General features: G+C 60.2%; 1 protein-coding gene across 2 annotated transcripts; it reads left to right on the forward strand.

Moving 5' to 3' along the window:
• The first annotated feature begins 250 nt into the window (after positions 1–250).
• STK11 (serine/threonine kinase 11) lies at positions 251–16,509 on the forward strand. Of its 2 annotated transcripts, XM_020890335.2 has the most exons (10): positions 251–540; positions 8,106–8,189; positions 8,787–8,876; positions 9,357–9,489; positions 9,573–9,709; positions 10,425–10,552; positions 12,608–12,665; positions 12,848–13,041; positions 14,978–15,196; positions 15,967–16,509. In XM_020890335.2, the coding sequence occupies exons 1-9, from the start codon at positions 251–253 to the stop codon at positions 15,178–15,180; spliced, it is 1,317 nt and encodes a 438-aa protein (XP_020745994.1). In that variant the 3' UTR covers positions 15,181–15,196; positions 15,967–16,509. The 2 variants fall into 2 exon arrangements, with proteins under 2 accessions (XP_020745994.1, XP_070321404.1); XM_070465303.1 differs by lacking the exons at positions 14,978–15,196; positions 15,967–16,509 and adding an exon at positions 13,139–13,431.
• Positions 16,510–16,547: the final 38 nt, after the last annotated feature.

Here is a 16,547-nt window from a genome sequence, read left to right on the forward strand (position 1 = left end):
CGGGTGCCCGGGCTCTGGACCAGCCGCGCCTTTTGAACTTACGTTCAGTACAATCGTTTCTTTTCCAAGAGGGTTTTCCTTTATTTTTTTTTTCCTCTTTCTCTTATTTTTTCGATTTTGTTGACTTTTAATTTTGGAGAAGGGAATTTTGAGGCGGGGTGGGGGGGAAACAAAAGGAAGAACCGCTCCCCGCGAAGTTCACAAAGGGGATAAGGGACCGCCGGCCGGAGACGTAGGCCTGGAGTTCAGGATGGAGGTGGCGGACCCGCAGCAGCTGGGCATGTTTACAGAGGGCGAGCTGATGTCGGTGGGGATGGACACATTCATCCACCGGATCGACTCCACCGAGGTCATCTACCAGCCCCGCCGCAAGCGGGCCAAACTCATCGGAAAGTACCTGATGGGGGACCTGCTGGGGGAGGGGTCGTACGGCAAGGTGAAGGAGGTGCTGGACTCGGAGACACTGTGCAGAAGAGCCGTCAAAATCCTCAAGAAGAAGAAGTTGCGAAGGATCCCCAACGGGGAGGCCAACGTGAAGAAGTAAGTGCGGGCTTCCTGGGTGGGGACGCGCGCCGCTGGGCGGCCCCCTCCTTTCCCCTTCCCTCCCTTCCTCTTCCCTTCTCCTCTCGGTTACTTTCTTTCGTTCTCCGTTTCCTTAAGCACCCCGAGTCGATCTGCCAGGGAGAGTCGTGGGCAACACTTTGGGGGACTTTGGTGAAGTCAGGATCGCTCGTTGCGGCTGGGCGTCCTGGGCTCTCAGCCGCTGCGGGGCGCTCCTCGGAAGGGGGAGTCCCTCTCCCCCTGTGCCCTTTTAGCTGTCCGGAGGGCTCAGGTACCCGGTGGAGGCGGCCAGTGTTGGTTTGGCTTCGGAAAACCAAAAGCAGTTGGGTTCGGAAGGGCTGTGCCTGCCGCCAGCAGGTTTCCTCCCAGCGTGAGGCTGTTACTAGGGCTGGGACACGCCATTTGTTTACCCTGTTGGAGGGGGACGCTGCGGTTGCCAAAAATAATTGTTTGCACTGGTTTATCAGCCTGCAGGGGGGAACTTGGCCTTTTCTCACTCGCCTGGGATGTGCCACAGGACACATCCACGACTTGCAGGCTCGGTGGCTCCTGAGAAGTGGGGGTCGGCTTGTGTCCCCGCAAACTTTTTACACAGAATTTTTTCAGGTGCCTGTCTGGCCATAGGCATCCCTGAGGTGGTGGGAGCCCTGCCTCCGTCCTTTTTGCTGGCTCTGGGAGGGGACACCCCCTCCTTATCTCTGCTGCCTGGGGATCCCACCCTACCCCAGCCCAGGGCTTTATCTAACGGGCCAGGCGGCAGTTCTGGCTGGTGACCTTGGCCAGTCCTGGGAGTGCTGTTCCCTGATCACTCTCACCCCTCCCCCCGGTCCCCCTGCTCTCCGGGCAGTTTGACAGTGAGCACCCAGCTGCTTCTGTCTTCTGTGGGACACCTGGAGAGCAGGGCAGTGGGGCCAGACCGGCTGCGGACCGTGCCCCAGCCATGGACCCTCAGCAAGGGCAGGATCAGCCCAGCCAGTTCTCTGTGCCCATCTGTCACCTGCATGTTGAGGGTTAGGCAGGAGCCACCAGTGTCCTGGACGAGACAGACCAGGGGACAGTGGGTGCCAGTGCCCTCCTGCAGGCTAAGTTAGGTCACACTTCTGATCCAATCCCCACTCCCTGTTTCTCTGAGTCACCTTTTCTCCTTAATCCAGAAGTGTGTGGGGGAGAGGTGACCCTCGGGCTGCCAGTTGGCCACCACTGCAGGTTGAGGGGCAGTGGGCTTCTGGATGCTCCTGGCAGAAAGGGAACCCCCCCCACACACACACACATACTCTCCAGGGCTGGTCCTTGTCCTCCTGGCTCCTCTTAGGCCTCATCCCTGAGTCTGTCCCAGGAGTGGGATGCTGGACTCTTCCAGTCTGGACAAGCCCTCCTGGATGGAGTTGGCGCAGATTGCCCTAGTGTCTGGTGCCTTACGCTCTGCTGCATCCCAAGCTGGGAGGGGCCAGGCTCATTTCCAGCACCAATTGATGTTTGGTTAGGGCTGCCCCAGCCACTGCTGGCCATCCCGGGGGCTTCAGAGAAAGTGGGGGACCAGGGGCGTGCACCTGGAACATCTGCAGATGCCCCAGCCTGAGATGAGGGAGAGGTGTCAGGTGGGTGAGTGCCGAGTTCTTCCAAGTTCTTCCAAAGGGTGATGCACACCTGAGGAAGCCCCTCCCCATCTGCAAATGTACGTGGCCAAGGTCAAGTTAGAGGGCGATCACCACCCAGAGATTCCCTCCTGCTTGGCCACCCGACAGAGGATCACGGCTCCCAGTTCTGGTTTCCTGAGCCATCAGCTGTGGTCTCAGGAGCTGTGGAAACAGTGTCTATCGAAGGAAGCCCTGGGGAGGCAGGGTTGTTGGCATCCACAGCGGCCTGGGGGTCACTGTGAGGTGCCACAGCTGCAGGGTCGGACCCTTTCGTCCTTCTCAGCCCCAGAGGCACAGGTCTTCCCCTCTCCGAACACAGCTCTGGCCACCTGCGGGCTGGTGCTGGGAGGGCCCACTGGGTGTGTGCCTTCAGGTTAGAACCCTCACGCCTCCTTCCTGAATGTCGTGAGGGCGAGCCCTGCTCTGAGCATCCTGTTCCCTTGTCCTGAATCCTGATGATACGTGCTGGACTGCTTTGTGTGGGTGCTCAACCAGGGCCCCAAGATCCAGGGTTCTGGGTCAGCCTTGCCGCCAAGGCAGCTACAGGGGGAAAAAAAGGCTCCTTTGTCTTGGAGAGACTTAATAAACTCAACTCCAGACTCTTCTCATGGAGTGAAGTGTCCGGAACTTTCCAGAAAAGCCTCAGGAGTCCCGCAGCTCCAGTTGGGATTGGACGCATTCCTTAAGAAATGCAGTGTGTGACAGAGGAAGTCTCCCCTCCTGTGGCTTCTCCCAGGAGGGCTGCTGTGGTCTGTGCCTAACCCTCTTTGTTCTTTTTTTAATGTGTGTAAGTCACTTAGTCGTGTCTGACTCTGCGACCTTATGGGCTATAGCCTGCCAGGCTCCTCTGTTTGTGAGTTTTCTACTGGAGGGTATTGCCATGCCCTTCTCTGGGGATCTTCCCAACCCAGAGATGGAACCCTTGGACCCCCTGCGTTGGGAGCTCGGAATCTTAGCCACTGGACTGCCAGGGAAGTCCTGCTAACTTGTTCTTGTTGTAAAATAGGAAGACTCAGAAAAGCATCAAGAAGTGAAAAAGAAAGCAGTCGTCGTTTTAACACTGACACCTTCGAACTTCTCTTTACCAATCTAAGAACTTTTTAATGAAAAGGGTCATTTTCCATGTAAGTTGTATCTGCTTGTTTTTCCAGTCAGCCACTGAGGCCACGCTGGTGTCTCCCTGGCCGGGGGCAGCCCTGGGGCTTCATGCCTGTACAGATAGTGAGTGTAGACCCTTCTGCCCCGACCCCTGGGAGGCCAGGTGGGCCCAGCTCCCAGGATTCTCACCTGTCACAAGGTCTTGTTCTTTGTGGGCTTTTTTCCATCAGCTGTTGAGAAGCAGGGACAGTCTCCGTTCTCCCACCCCACATTCCCTCTTTGAGAGGGCAGCTCAGGGCCTGTGCCTGCTGTGTGCCAGATGCATGTGCTCGGTGAGCTGTGCAGAGCCGGGACTGGCAACTCGGGGCCCTGCTAGCTTCCCTCCTCATCAGCGTTCCTGGTGCTCCTGCCTTGCGTCCTGGCCCAAGTGCCCAATGCCAGTCTCCAGGCCAGCAGTGGTGACTGGTAGGCTCTTGGACCTGAGAGTGAGTGGTTGGGATTTTAGCGGAGCCTGGACTTTTCTGGCCCTTGTTTGCATCCCAAGTGGCCTCTGCCAGGTCCTGGCATCTGCTGGTACCCCCACTACCCAGGTATTGGTAAAGCTTCCTCCCTGAGGCCAGCTGGCATCACCAGGGCACGGCTGCTGCTTGAGGCACCCAGGCTGTCATTGCACGTCCTGGCTGAGGGGTGACTAGACACAGTGGAGCCCGGGGGCCGTAGGGACTCCCCAGGCTGGGGCGTAGGGGACACTGTCCCTCACCCAGAAGCCTGTTGGAAGTCACGGCCCAGTCGCCCATTATCATGTGTCTACTACACAGCCGGAGGTGGCATGTTGTCTGAACAGCTTTAGTGAGACACGTTTTACATGATGTGAAACTCAGCTGTGAGCAGGTAACTCACGGTCAGGTACTTTCCTGGAGAGTGCGACCACAACCTATCTCTAGTTTTGGAACAGTCCATGTCCCAAAAGGAAGCCCCATCCCTGTCAGCAGTCACCCCTGCTCCCCCTCGCAGCCCCTGACAACCAGGAACCCACTCTCTGTGTTTGTGGATCGGCATGTTCTGGATGTTTCCCATCAGTGTAATCACACACTATGTGTTCTGTGTCTCTTCCTCTCATGTTCTCAGGTGCGTCCACATGGTAGCAACTGTCAGAGCTTCTGATGCTGCCCATGTGTGTGTAGGGGGACATGTGTATCTGACCCCATCAGTGGATATGTGGGTCATCCCCTCCTGTGTGTGTGTGTGTGTGGACATGTGTGTATCCATCCCTATCAGTGGACGTGTGGGTCATCTACTCCTGATGCCCATGTGTGTGGACATGTGTATTCATCCCCGTCAGTGGACGTATGGGTCATCCCCTGCTGATGCCCATTAGGAATTGTGCTGCTCGGCAGTTGTGCGAGCACGTGTTTTGTGTTGAACTTCACTTTTCTTGAGTTTCTCCTCATTTTTGTCTCTTGCCCCTTGCCACATGATTGGAAGCATCAGCAGAAGGACCGAGTGGTGAGGGGGTCTTGCTCAGTGACCCTCGGCCGGAGCAGCCATCACCCCTTCCTTGCTCTCTGTGGACCCGTCAGCATCTAGAGGGAGTGAGGTGGCAGGTCCTTGCGCCCTGAGGTGGGTGGCCGTGGGGGCAGCTGCACCCCTCTGTGAACTCCAGTGCTTTAGGACCCGGCTGTTTCATTGCCTTCCGCTTGTGGGCGGTCAGCGAGCCCGCCCTGGGTCCACTCTGCTCCCAGCGCCACAGGCGGGTCTCTGTGATGCCCTCCCTGAGCAGCTGCGGCTGGACCGGAAGGCTTGCTTCCCCTCACTTCACTTCCTGCATCCTGGCTGAGCGCCTGGCTTTCCTCTTTCTTTAAATAATGTTTTTCTTTTTCTCTGGCCAATGGTGCTACTCCTAGGTGACGAGAACATCTCGGCCCCTGCAGTGCATGTTTCAGGGATCCTCCTGGACCCCCTCACCTACTCGGAGTGTGTCTTTGTGCTGTCTCTGGACCTTGGTCCTGGCCTTGTGGGCGTGCGGTTCCCTTCTCTTAGAATTTGACACAGTGGCCCCTTCCCTGGTGTTGTCACCCCTTCCTTGGTGTTGACAGCAGGCTCACTCACTTTCTTGGAAGGCTGTGATCATGTTGACTGAGGGCCCTTGCATAGGCCCTCCCTCCAGAGCTGACTTTACTGACGTGGGGTGGGGGGTAGTGCTGTCCACTGCTTGGGGGTCCCTCCTGCGTTAAACTTTTCCTGTAGAGGAGTCTTGCCCCAGTGGCAGTGGTCAGAGGGGGAGGCTCGGCTGGGAAGATGGTCCCGGGACGGGTACTCATGGCACAGAAGGCAGAGCCTGGGCTTATCCACGCCTGGGCAGGCCTGGGGCAAACACCACCGCGCGTGTGGTTGGCAGCCGCATCTGAGTTTGGAGGCTGCACATTAGGACTTGGGGCTGCTTCTTGAAGTCTGGCTGTGAGGCCTGCCTCCCCGAGGTGGCCACGTGTTGGCTCAGGTGTCAAGGGCTCCTTGTCTCCACAGGTGGGTTTATGTAGCGTCTCTTTGGATGGAGAGGGGACGGACGGTCACCTGGGCTGTCCTGTTGCCACAAGAGTCACGGTTTGGGTTGGGCCCTCCTTCGTGTCTCCCCTCCCGTGTCTAGCAGGGAGGCCGATGGGGATGGTCACTTGAGCTGTCCCCATGCCGCAGGAGTTTGGTCTGTACTGGGCCCTGTGTCCTATCCCCGCCCCAGCCTGTGGGCTCTCTACTGAGCTTGCTGCCACGTACCGCTTTCCCCTCTGGGCTGCAAATCCCATCCCCGCGGTGGGTGCCCTTGCTGGCCAGTTAGCCCAGCCGGCATCAAACACTGAGGGAGCTGCCCTGGGACCCCTCCCCAGGGCCTTCTCTCCTGGCACCTCTGAAAGGAGCTGCTCTGTACTCTGACCAGGCAGCATGCAGCAGAGACCCCAGAGGCCTGGTCACCACTGTCAGGATAAAGGCTTCCATTTGGACGGCCTGGGGTATCCACCTCTCTGTCAGATTGAGGGGGTGGAGAACTTATAGGCAGGGGAGGGGCCCTGAGTCACCACAGTTGAGCTCTGGCCCTGAGGAGCCGGCAGCAGGCTGGGAGTCAGAGCTATGAGGTGATGGGGGAAGGAAGCCTGGGAGCACAGGACCACTGCCGACGAGTGCTGGTGGGCCTGGCGCGTATGACGGGGCCCCCAGGACAGGGTGCCCACGGACCCAGTGCCTGGCCCACAGCAGCCTGGGAAGGCCCGTTGCAGGAGTGAGTGGGACCTATGGGTCCACAGTGGGCCCAAGCTGGGCGGGTTGAGGGAGGACCTGCCAGAGGCAGGGTTGGGGAGTCTGCCCCACCCACCAGGACTCACCACACTGCCTTGTCCCCGGGGACACCCAGAGACCCTGGGAGATGTCCTGGTTGTCGTGTCACGATGTGGGGGACTCCTCGCATCAGAGTCTGTTTCCCACGTACCCACAGAGCCCGCACAGCCAGGGTCAGGGCCCAGGTGGAGCTGCCATGTGTGTGGTCCCTGCTCACTGAGCTGGACAGGAGGCTAAATGCCCGGTGGTCAGATGGTATGAACCTGGGGCCCAGCCTCTGAGTCACTTCCCCCCGGTTCAGCTCAGGGGAGCATTTAGATGTGCAGCCTCTTGGCCTGGAGGGGACCCTGGGCAGGGACGGGGCAGCCAGTGGGCTTGCAAGAAGCCATTGTAAAGCTGTGTTTCCTTCTGCAAGTGGAGGGCCTCCTGTGCACTGGTTCTAGGGAGTGGGCGCTCTGAGTGCTGGGCCATGATCCACGTGGAAGGAGGACCTACACTATGAGGGCCCAGGATTGTGCACTGGTCTATGAGGGTGGGGTGGGTTTTCTGGAATAGGCAACCTTTTCATGAAATGTGGACAGTGGGAGGGGTGGAAGCTGAGTCTCAAGAGAATGGGCCCTCACCTGCCCCGATGTTCCTGTGTTTCACGCGTGGGCTTCCTGGTAAGGACTTTACAAAACCTTTATTGAGTCATCACTCACATAACCATGGCACTTGGTATCTTCTTAGTAATGGTCATCTTTGTGTAGGTCCAGGACATTCCATCACCCCAAAAAGAAGCCCTGTCTCCTCTGTCACCCCATCCCCTCCCCAGCCCCTGATAACCAGGAACCCACTCTCTTTATCTGTGGATCAGCCTGTTCTGGACATTTCCCATCAGTGGAATCACACCCTGCGTGTCCTTCTGTGTCTGCTTCTCTCACTGAGCATCGTGTCCTTAGGGCCTGTCTACATGATAGCAAGTATCAGGGCTTCTCTCCTTTTCAGGGCTGAGGGATGCTCCTGGGTGTGGAGGGACACTGGCATTGTGTCCACCCTTGGGCTCCCATGGATGGTGCTGCCGTGAGCACATGTGCATAGGTCGTGTTTTACTCAGTCCTCCCAGCCACATACCCTGAGTGGAGGTGCTGGGTCCGTTGGTGACTCTGTTTAGCGTTCTGTGAAGCCTCCTCACAGACCTCCAGCTTTTACCCCTTCACGCCCACCGGCTCCTGCAGAGAATCTTCAGGAGCTGCGCTGGCAGCAGGGGTGGGGGTGGAGTGGGCTGTCTCTGGAGTCCCAGCTCCCACACCCCTCGTGCTGCCCCGTGCACCCTTGCTGTGGTCTCCATGCACCTTCAGTCCAAGTGTTGGATGTCCCTGGTCTTGTTGCTGTGTTGAAGCCCTGCCAGGCTCTGGCAGACCCAGCACCCTCTGTGCGGTGCCCTCCACATGGTGGGTGCAGCTGGGCTGCCGGGACTTGACTGACCACCCATCCTCTTTTCAGGGAGATCCAGCTGTTGAGGAGGCTACGGCACAGGAACGTCATCCAGCTAGTGGATGTGCTGTACAACGAGGAGAAGCAGAAGATATATCCTACAGGGGGTGGGGAGGTGGGCATGTCCCCACGGTGGGTGGGCATATGGGCAGTCTCCTTGGCCTTCCCCTCTCCTTGGCTGCGACTCCCAGAGCCCAGGTCTAGGGGCCTAGGGTCCTGCTGAGGGGTCTATCCCTGACCTGCTGGATGCAGAATGACTGGGCTCTTCTCCACAAAGAGGTGTGGTTGGGGGACCTCAACCTGACCTTGGCTCCCACCCTTCCTCACTCCCTCCCCTTCCCCACCCCCAACTCCAGCCTTCTCTTTCCCAGGGCCCACATGGGCCTCTATCCCTCATTCCCCTTGGGGGGGGGGGGGTGGGCAAGACTTAAGCTCCTCCTTGGGATGGAACAACCAGGGGCCTTCATGCTGGACTGTGCAGGCTAAGCCCAAAGGTGGCGTCCTGAGCTCCACAGGACGGCCCTGGAGGATCCATGGAGGGGTGGGGATCCACTGCAGTGCCCATGATCCCTCCCGGGTGCTCCCACTCACTGCACTGTTGCAGCCCCACCCCCAGCATTTGTCTGTGTCTGAGGGCCCATCCTGTCCAGAGCAGGGTGCCTGCTGCGTGTTTTCCTTAGCACGGCCCACGTACATGGTGATGGAGTACTGCGTGTGTGGCATGCAGGAGATGCTGGACAGCGTGCCCGAGAAGCGCTTCCCTGTGTGCCAGGCCCATGGGTGAGTGAGCTCGAGCCCTACCGCGGCCCCCACCCCTGTAGGTCACTCCGGGCCAGGGCCTTAAAGGACCTGGTCCTATGTTCAGAGAGCTTATTCTGAGCATGAGTGAGATGGAAGTTCAAGTGTGTTTTAAAACTCGGGGCTTTGGCGCACAATTTGCAACTGTGTAGCCTGGCTGCTGTGCACACCGTGCAGCAGCCCACCGGCTCCTCTCTGCACACGCACTGCCCCGCATGCCCATTGCCTGAGGCTGTGGGGCCTCCTGGTGCTGGGGGAGCCCCTGACCGGGCCTCACTGCCCCGAGGCCAAGTTCTCCTGGAGAGTCAGCCCCCAGTTGCTTGTAGGACCAGCTGGCCTGTGGTAGGAGGGGACAGGGGGCAGAGGCGGTGAGCAGCATGGCTCTTTCCAGGCCAGAGACTGGTGTGACAGCACAGCCCAGGTGGCTGGCCCTGGGTGGTGGTCACAGAGCTGTGCCTGCAGGTACTTCTGCCAGCTGGTGGACGGCCTGGAGTACCTGCACAGCCAGGGCATCGTGCACAAGGACATCAAGCCCGGCAACCTGCTGCTCACCACTGGTGGCACGCTCAAGATCTCTGACCTGGGTGTGGCTGAGGTGCGTGGGGGGGCCCAGGGTGGACTGGGCATGGGGTCCAGCCCTTGGAGCCACTTCCTAAGGACTACCTGGTGTTGCCACAGGCACTGCACCCGTTTGCTGAGGATGACACGTGCCGGACCAGCCAGGGCTCCCCAGCGTTCCAGCCACCTGAGATCGCCAATGGCCTGGACACCTTCTCTGGCTTCAAGGTGGACATCTGGTCAGCAGGAGTCACGCTGTAAGTGCCCTGGGCCTGGTCCCTTTACCCCAGGGTCCCTCTACCTCACCCACCCCAGCCCCAGGCACTCGGTTCAGACTCCAGGCCTTCATGACCTGCCCCTCCTGGCAGTCCCCTATGTCTGGGGAGGCCACGAGCCAGGGTCAGGAACTCCTGTGGGTGGGGGCACACACTGGGACCAGCTGTCCTTCGGCCCACCTCGCCTTGTGCTGGTGTCCCCTGCGCTGATCCCCCTGTGCTGTTGCCCCTGCGCGAGTCACCTATCACTGTTTGGGCAAGGCTTTCTGTCCTGACTCCTGGGGCTGAATTCTTAAAGATATCACGAGTCACCAGTGATGCTTGGCTCCCACCCAGACTGCCTTGCAGGCGTCTGTCCCTCCATAAGCCTGGCAGTAGCGAGGGGGCCTGTGTTCTTCCACCCAAGGCGAGTTGGCGCTGCAGCCCCGTGGACAGCTGATGGTCTGGACAAAGAGGCATCCATTTTATTCCACTGAGAGCTCAGTGACAGGTGTCCCCTGACCCAGCCTGTTAGAGTGCACAGTCCAGTGGCTTTTCGTGTCTTCACAGTGAGCCAACAGCACTGTGTGTTCCAGACCATCGTCCTCATGTCCGATCCCTGCAGGGGGTGGGGTGTGTATAGTGGGGGTGGGGGAGTGTGGCAGAGGCTCCAGGGCCACAGGGCAGGCTCTGACTGGTCTGTCCTTCCGGGCCACAGGTACAATATCACAACAGGCCTGTACCCGTTCGAGGGCGACAACATCTACAAGCTGTTTGAGAACATCGGAAAGGGGGACTATACCATCCCGGGGGACTGCGGGCCCCCGCTCTCAGACCTGCTCAGAGGTGAGGCCCTTGGAGTGGAGGCCAGGCTGCAGGTGTGGGGGCTCCCGAGGGTCTTCCCTAGACCACTGGCCTCTTGAGAGCTGAGCCACCTCTGTGCCGCAGCCACAGCCGCCTGCCCCACCCCCCCACATGGGAGGTGGGCACAGCCTAGCCAGGCTTGGAGAGCAGCCCGAGTGGAGTGTGCGAGGAGTCCCTGGCTCCTTTGGGCTCTGCCACCTGTCCTGGGTGTTGGTTCCACCCTGTCCTGATTACCCATCCCTACGGGAAGTAAGAGTGAGGGGGTCTCCTGCAGGACCTCTTTCTGCTGCAGTTCCCAGGCTGCTTAGCAGGTGGCACTGTCCCTGCACACAGGGGCCTGGCCCACCGTGGCCCCCATAAAGCCACACCAGGATCCTGGGGTTTGGCTGAAGTTAGTGTTTTATGTTTTTGCACACCCCACATGGCTTGTGGGATCCTACTCCCTGACCAGGGATTGAATCCAGGTCCACAGCAGTGAAAGCGCCGAGTCTTCACCCCTGCACTGGCAGGGAGCTCTCTGGTGAAGTTAGTTTTGATGATACAGCACATCCAGGGTATTGCCTGTGTGACTGGTACCGTCCTAGGTCCTCTACCCACAGTCCCCGGGCCTTGTGTAACTGACCTGACGCTCGGCTTGTGCCAGACACCTAATCCGTGCTTTAGCCTATATGTAGCCTACAGATGAACAAGCTGCTTCACAGTCCTGCGTGGCTCCGGAGCCTCCTGATGACCGAGTCACGCCAGTTCTCTGGTTGTTAGTGAAGGTGAAGTGAAGCTGAGCAGCTGCAGTTCAAGTGCTCTGCAGTGGTGCAACCCCGTCCTGCCCTCTGCATCAGGGCCACCCTGGCAGCCAGGCACTGGGCTCCCCCGCCCTCCCAGGGTCTTCTTGGAGTGTGGGAGGTGGCAGCCCCACCGACTCAGACCTGGCCCTCCCTGCCCAAGTGTTCCTTGAAGGCTCATGGCCCAACCCCCACCCCTGGCCTCCCCCAGCTCTAGCAAAGATTGATGTTTCAGACCCTCCTTCCTTCAACGGGGACTGATGAGTTGGAGTTCTCTGTTTAAAGCTTTCTTTGCTCCAGTGACACAGATGATGACCTGTTATTGCCTTCACTCCCATGAACACTTGAAACAGTCCCAAGTTAGGGGGACTTCCTTGCTGGTCCTGTGGTTACAACTGCAAATTCCCAATACAGGGGGCCCTGGCTCAATCTCTGGTCAGGGAACTAGATCTCATGCCGCACCTAAGACCCAGCGCAACCAAATAAATAAGAAGCAGCCCCAAGTCTGGCTGACGAGATGGCAGAGGGCATTGGTATCCCTGTCCCCCAGGTCCAGGCAGTGTCCTGTCCTCTCTGCCTGTGCCTGCCTAGAGGTCTTGCATAGCTGGGCGGCGAGCCTCCTGCCCACAGGTCTCTGGAACACCGCCCCAGCCCTGCCCTCGCTCTCCCACAACAGGGCTGTGACCATGACCTTTCCTCTTCTGCACCACTCATGCTCAGCTCTGAGGGCCAGCATCCCAAAGTTACACTTTCTGAGAACAAAGCCACCTGTGGGGGGTGGGGGTGGGGGTGCACGTAGACAGGGCTTGTGGGCTCTGCACCCCTGTAGCCCTGCCACCTCGGGGCAGCCCAGCGAGGCCTACAGGGCTGCCTTGCCTCTTCTGCATGTCCGGGTCTTGGGCAAACGCCTTCACACAGGTTCTAGGGTGTGTCCCTCTGGAGGCCCCTGGTTCTCCTGCTGCCGCCTTGGGGGTTTGGGGTTCCGGCAGGGATTGCCGGTCATCGGCTTTGCTGGCTAGAGCCGGGCGGGCACTGCAGGGTCGACCCCTGTGCTTTGTCTTCGTGGGACGTGTGGACAGGTTCAGGATCCCTGGGGTGGGCTCTTGTCCTGTGTTCCAGCCTGCTCCGGTCTCCTTCCTGATCTCGCTTTGCAGCGGGGGCGGGGCTCCGCTCACACGCGCCACGCCCCCCCACCCCTCCCAGGCAGGGGCGGGGCCTCTGCCCGCGCTAACCCCGCCCCCGGCTGGTCTCCTGGCAGGGATGCTGGAGTATGAGCCGGCCAAGCGGTTCTCCATACAGCAGATCCGGCAGCACAGGTGAGTCTCCTGCCCGGCTGGGTGCTGGAGGGGGAGGGCGTGGTGCAGGGGTCTTGCCGGCTCAGTCTCTCCTGTTGGCCCCACCCTTCTCCATCTCTGCACGCCACGTAGTTCTCTGTGGGAATTGAGGGTGGGCCCGTGTGGGGAGCCAGCCTGGACACCCTGATGACCCGCTCCCACAGTTGGTTCCGGAAGAAGCACCCGCCAGCCGAGCAGCCGGTGCCCATCCCGCCCAGCGCGGACTGCAAGGACCGGTGGCGGGGCATGACAGTGGTGCCCTACCTGGAGGACCTGCACGGCTGTGCCGATGACGTGGATGACGAGCTCTTCGACATTGAGGACGACGTCATCTACACTCAGGACTTCACAGTGCCCGGTGAGCCCCGGTCGGGAGGAGGGCCGGGGGCTCTGCCTGAGGGTCTGGTGGCCCTCTCGGCGCCGGTGCCCTGCTGATGCCTGGCCTTCTTCCCCAGGTGGCGAGGAGGCGTCTGAGGCAGGGCTTAGAGAGAGAGGCCCACGGGAGAGCCCGTGCTCAGAACTTTCTGGAGAGGAAGCTGAGGCCAGGGCCTTGGAGGAGCTCCAGGCAGAGCCCAGGCCCTAGTGTAGCACCACCCCGCCCGGCCCGCGCCCTGTGCACCGTGGGCTCTCGCTGACCCTGCCCAGGGTCTGAGGGAGGCCAGGCCACTGCCCCGCCACCGCATCTGCGGTTCTGTGCTGCCCCCGGGGCTGGTTCCACTGGCTCCGCATAAAGGTCTGCCTGCTTTGTGTGTGCGGTCCTGCTTGCCTCCTTCTGGCTCGTTGGCCAGGGCTCAGGTGTTTTCTGTAGAAAGAGCCTGTGTGCAGGGTGGCCTGCGGGCATGGGCCCGCCCTCCCAGCACATGTTAGGCCTCTGGTGCCCATGGTGGCTGGCTGTAGCTGTTTCCCACTGGGGTCCTGGGGTCAGGTCAGAGACCCTGCCCTGGGAACCTTGGCCACAGCCCAGTCCTAAGTAAGGCCTCCTGGACCTCTGTCCCTGGCGGGATAGGATCAAGGTGTTCTCCTTTGGGAGGCACTGGGGCTCTGGGACAGGTGTCTGGCTGGCTGAGTGTGGACCCTGCCGGATCCCCCAAGCCCCTCTGGGCACTGACCACACGCCGTCCCTTCAGGCCTATGCCAGAGGCCTGGTCTACTCTTCCTGGGTGCGGAATGCTTGTCCAAGAGCAGTTCTCTGGGCCCAAGCTAGACCCCTAGCCCAGAAATGTCCCTACTCCAGATGGGGGACAAGCCTGCAGTGAGATCAGGCAGCTGCCCCTTGCCGAACTCCCCTAGGCCAACGGCAGGCTGTGTTGGGGCTGCTTCTGCTCCAGTCCCGTCTCATGATCTGCTCACCAGGGTCTCCCTGGTCTGTCCCTCTTCCTGCCACCCACCATGGTTTTGTTTGAGCCAGTGCCCTTGGTGCCTTGAGGGCAAGTGGAGCAGATTTCTTGCCGGCCACCCCCCAGCTGTGGTCGCTGTGCTGGAGGCTGAGTAGCGTTGTGGTACTCAGCACCCTGGCAGCCCCCTCCGCCATTAGAGCAGGCTCCTGACACCCGCCCACTCTGCCATGCTCTGAGTTCTGACCTGAGTTGCTGCCTGTAGACATGCCTAGGGGGCTTCCGGCAAGGTCCAGAGGCCAAGTTAGGCCCCAGACACCGCTGGTGGAAACGCATTCTTGTGTGAGGACCAGACGGGCTCGAGGCAGCTGTGGTGGTTTCCTGGTATCCACGGGAGGAGGGTGTGCTGTGATCAGCCTGGGCTCCTGCACCCCTCCCTCCCCCACTGCTCAGCGGGCATGCAGCAGGACCCCAGGACCCAGTGAGGGCTGGCAGGCCACGTGGGAAGGAATGGGGTATGGGAGGTGCCCGAGCCTGCCTCTCTGTTCTTTCGTGCCTGGCATGGAGAGCCAGGGTGGGCTGTTTCGAGAATGACATCGAGTCTGGACGCCTGGCCCAAGTACAGCCCCTTGTGTTCCACAGGGCCCAGTGGGCTCTGGCCTTCACCCAGGTGAGAGAGCTGAGGCTCGGGCCCCAGGTCTCTGGTCTTCCACCATATTCCCACTCACCTGAGTGTGGAGCCCCGCTCACAGCTGAATGAGCAGGTGAGCATGGGCTGGGCCTGATTCTGGCCGGTTGGTTTGAAGGCCCGCCCTCCCGCTCCCTGGATGAGGCCCTGTGGCAGGACCGGGCAGGTCAGATGGGACAGGTGGTGGGGGGCCTGGGTCTGGGCAGGAATGATGCAGAGCGTGTGTGCTTTGGGATCCCCAGTCAGCACACTCTGGCCCTCTCCCCTTGAAGGTCAGGTCCTGGAGGAGGAGGCTGGGCGGAGCGCACAGAACCGGGTCCTTCCCAAGGCTGTGTGCGTGAATGGCACCGACACCACCCAGCTGAACACCAGGTCAAGGGCAGAGCGCCGGGCCAGCGCTGCCTCCAACCCTGCCCGCAAGGCCTGCTCAGCCAGCAGCAAGATCCGCCGGCTGTCGGCCTGCAAACAGCAGTGAGGTTGGCTGCCCGCAGGTAGGATGGGGCCGGGACCAGAGGGGTGGGGGGGCACATTGTGGACACTACCATCTTGGTTTGTGTCACTGTCCCTGGAGTCTGGGTTGGAGTTGAAGGAAGTCACTTTCTGCAGAATACTGGCTACTTGGTGTGGTGCAGGGGCTTGGTGTGTGTGTGTGCAGGAGGAAGGCCCCTCAAGCTGACAGCCTGTTTTGCAGACCCGAGGGGCTTGCCTCCTGTCCAGCCCAGGCTGCTCCTGGCATTGGAGGAGTTTGAGGGGTGCAGGGGGCTGTGCTCTGACTGAGGTTGTCGTTTCCTCTCCCTGCTCCCTCTTCCCAGCTCTGACCACCCAGTCCACAAAGGGCGTTTTGGGTGGGCCTCAGGGGTGCTTGTGCCCCCATTGCCATTCAGGATATGAGCAGCGGGGTGGAGGCCTGAGGGTCCAGCCCCTGTCCATCCATGCCTCCTCTCCCCGGGAGCTGCCTCTGAAATGGCCCCCATAGAACTTACCTGCCAGTATCAGAACCGGTCAGGTGGGGTAGAAACTCTTTGCAGGGAGGCCTGGTTCTGTGGCACAAGGGCCCTGCTTAATCCCACCAGGCGACCAGAGATTCCTGGGGTGGCCCCTTGAGGCAGTGCAGCTCTCCCTGGCCAGTGGAGGCGTCTGACAGCACTGCGTGACTAGGCCTCCGTTTCCCCATCTTCTGGAGGGATCCAGGGAGAGCGTGCTGCTTGTGACACAGGACCTTGCTTGGCCCAGAAGTGACCTGTCTGTGTCCTGGTCTCAGTCTGTCTCCAGGAGCCCCGGCCAGGTCCTGCTCAGTCTTCCCGTCGACGGCTGGCCTGCTGCCCACCGCCCAGGAAGGCTGCCACAGCGCCCTCCGTGCTGACTGCTCCTCTGGAAGCCAGAGGGTCCTGGAGGACTGTGGCTGGGCGACAGCAGGGACTGGGATCTGGCCCTCCCTCGGTGGCCAGTGGACACGACCTCCTGCTGACTGCAATCCTGTGCTGAGCCCCTTCCCCCAGCTAGGGGAGGAGGGAGAGGGCCCGGCGTGGCCCCATGCCAGCCTTTGCCATGCACTTTACGTTGAGACTACTGGTTCTCGTCCACCCCAACTCCTCTTTTTACTCTGCCACTGGTTAGCACCTCCCACACCTGGTGATGTGTTCATATCAACCACAGCCGCAACGGGATGGGCATGACACGCAGGCCTGCCAACCCAGATGCATGCCCATGCCCAAGGGAACCAGGCGGCCTCCTTGTGTTTGTTGTTTGGTTGGTTCCTTTTTATTTTTATTTTTTAAACAAAAAATAAAACAGGTGGATTTGAGCTGTGGTTGTGAGGGATATTTGGGAACTGTGGGTGGC

The sequence above is a fragment of the Odocoileus virginianus genome, chromosome 3, assembly GCF_023699985.2.
Source record: "Odocoileus virginianus isolate 20LAN1187 ecotype Illinois chromosome 3, Ovbor_1.2, whole genome shotgun sequence".
Lineage (NCBI taxonomy): Eukaryota > Metazoa > Chordata > Mammalia > Artiodactyla > Cervidae > Odocoileus > Odocoileus virginianus.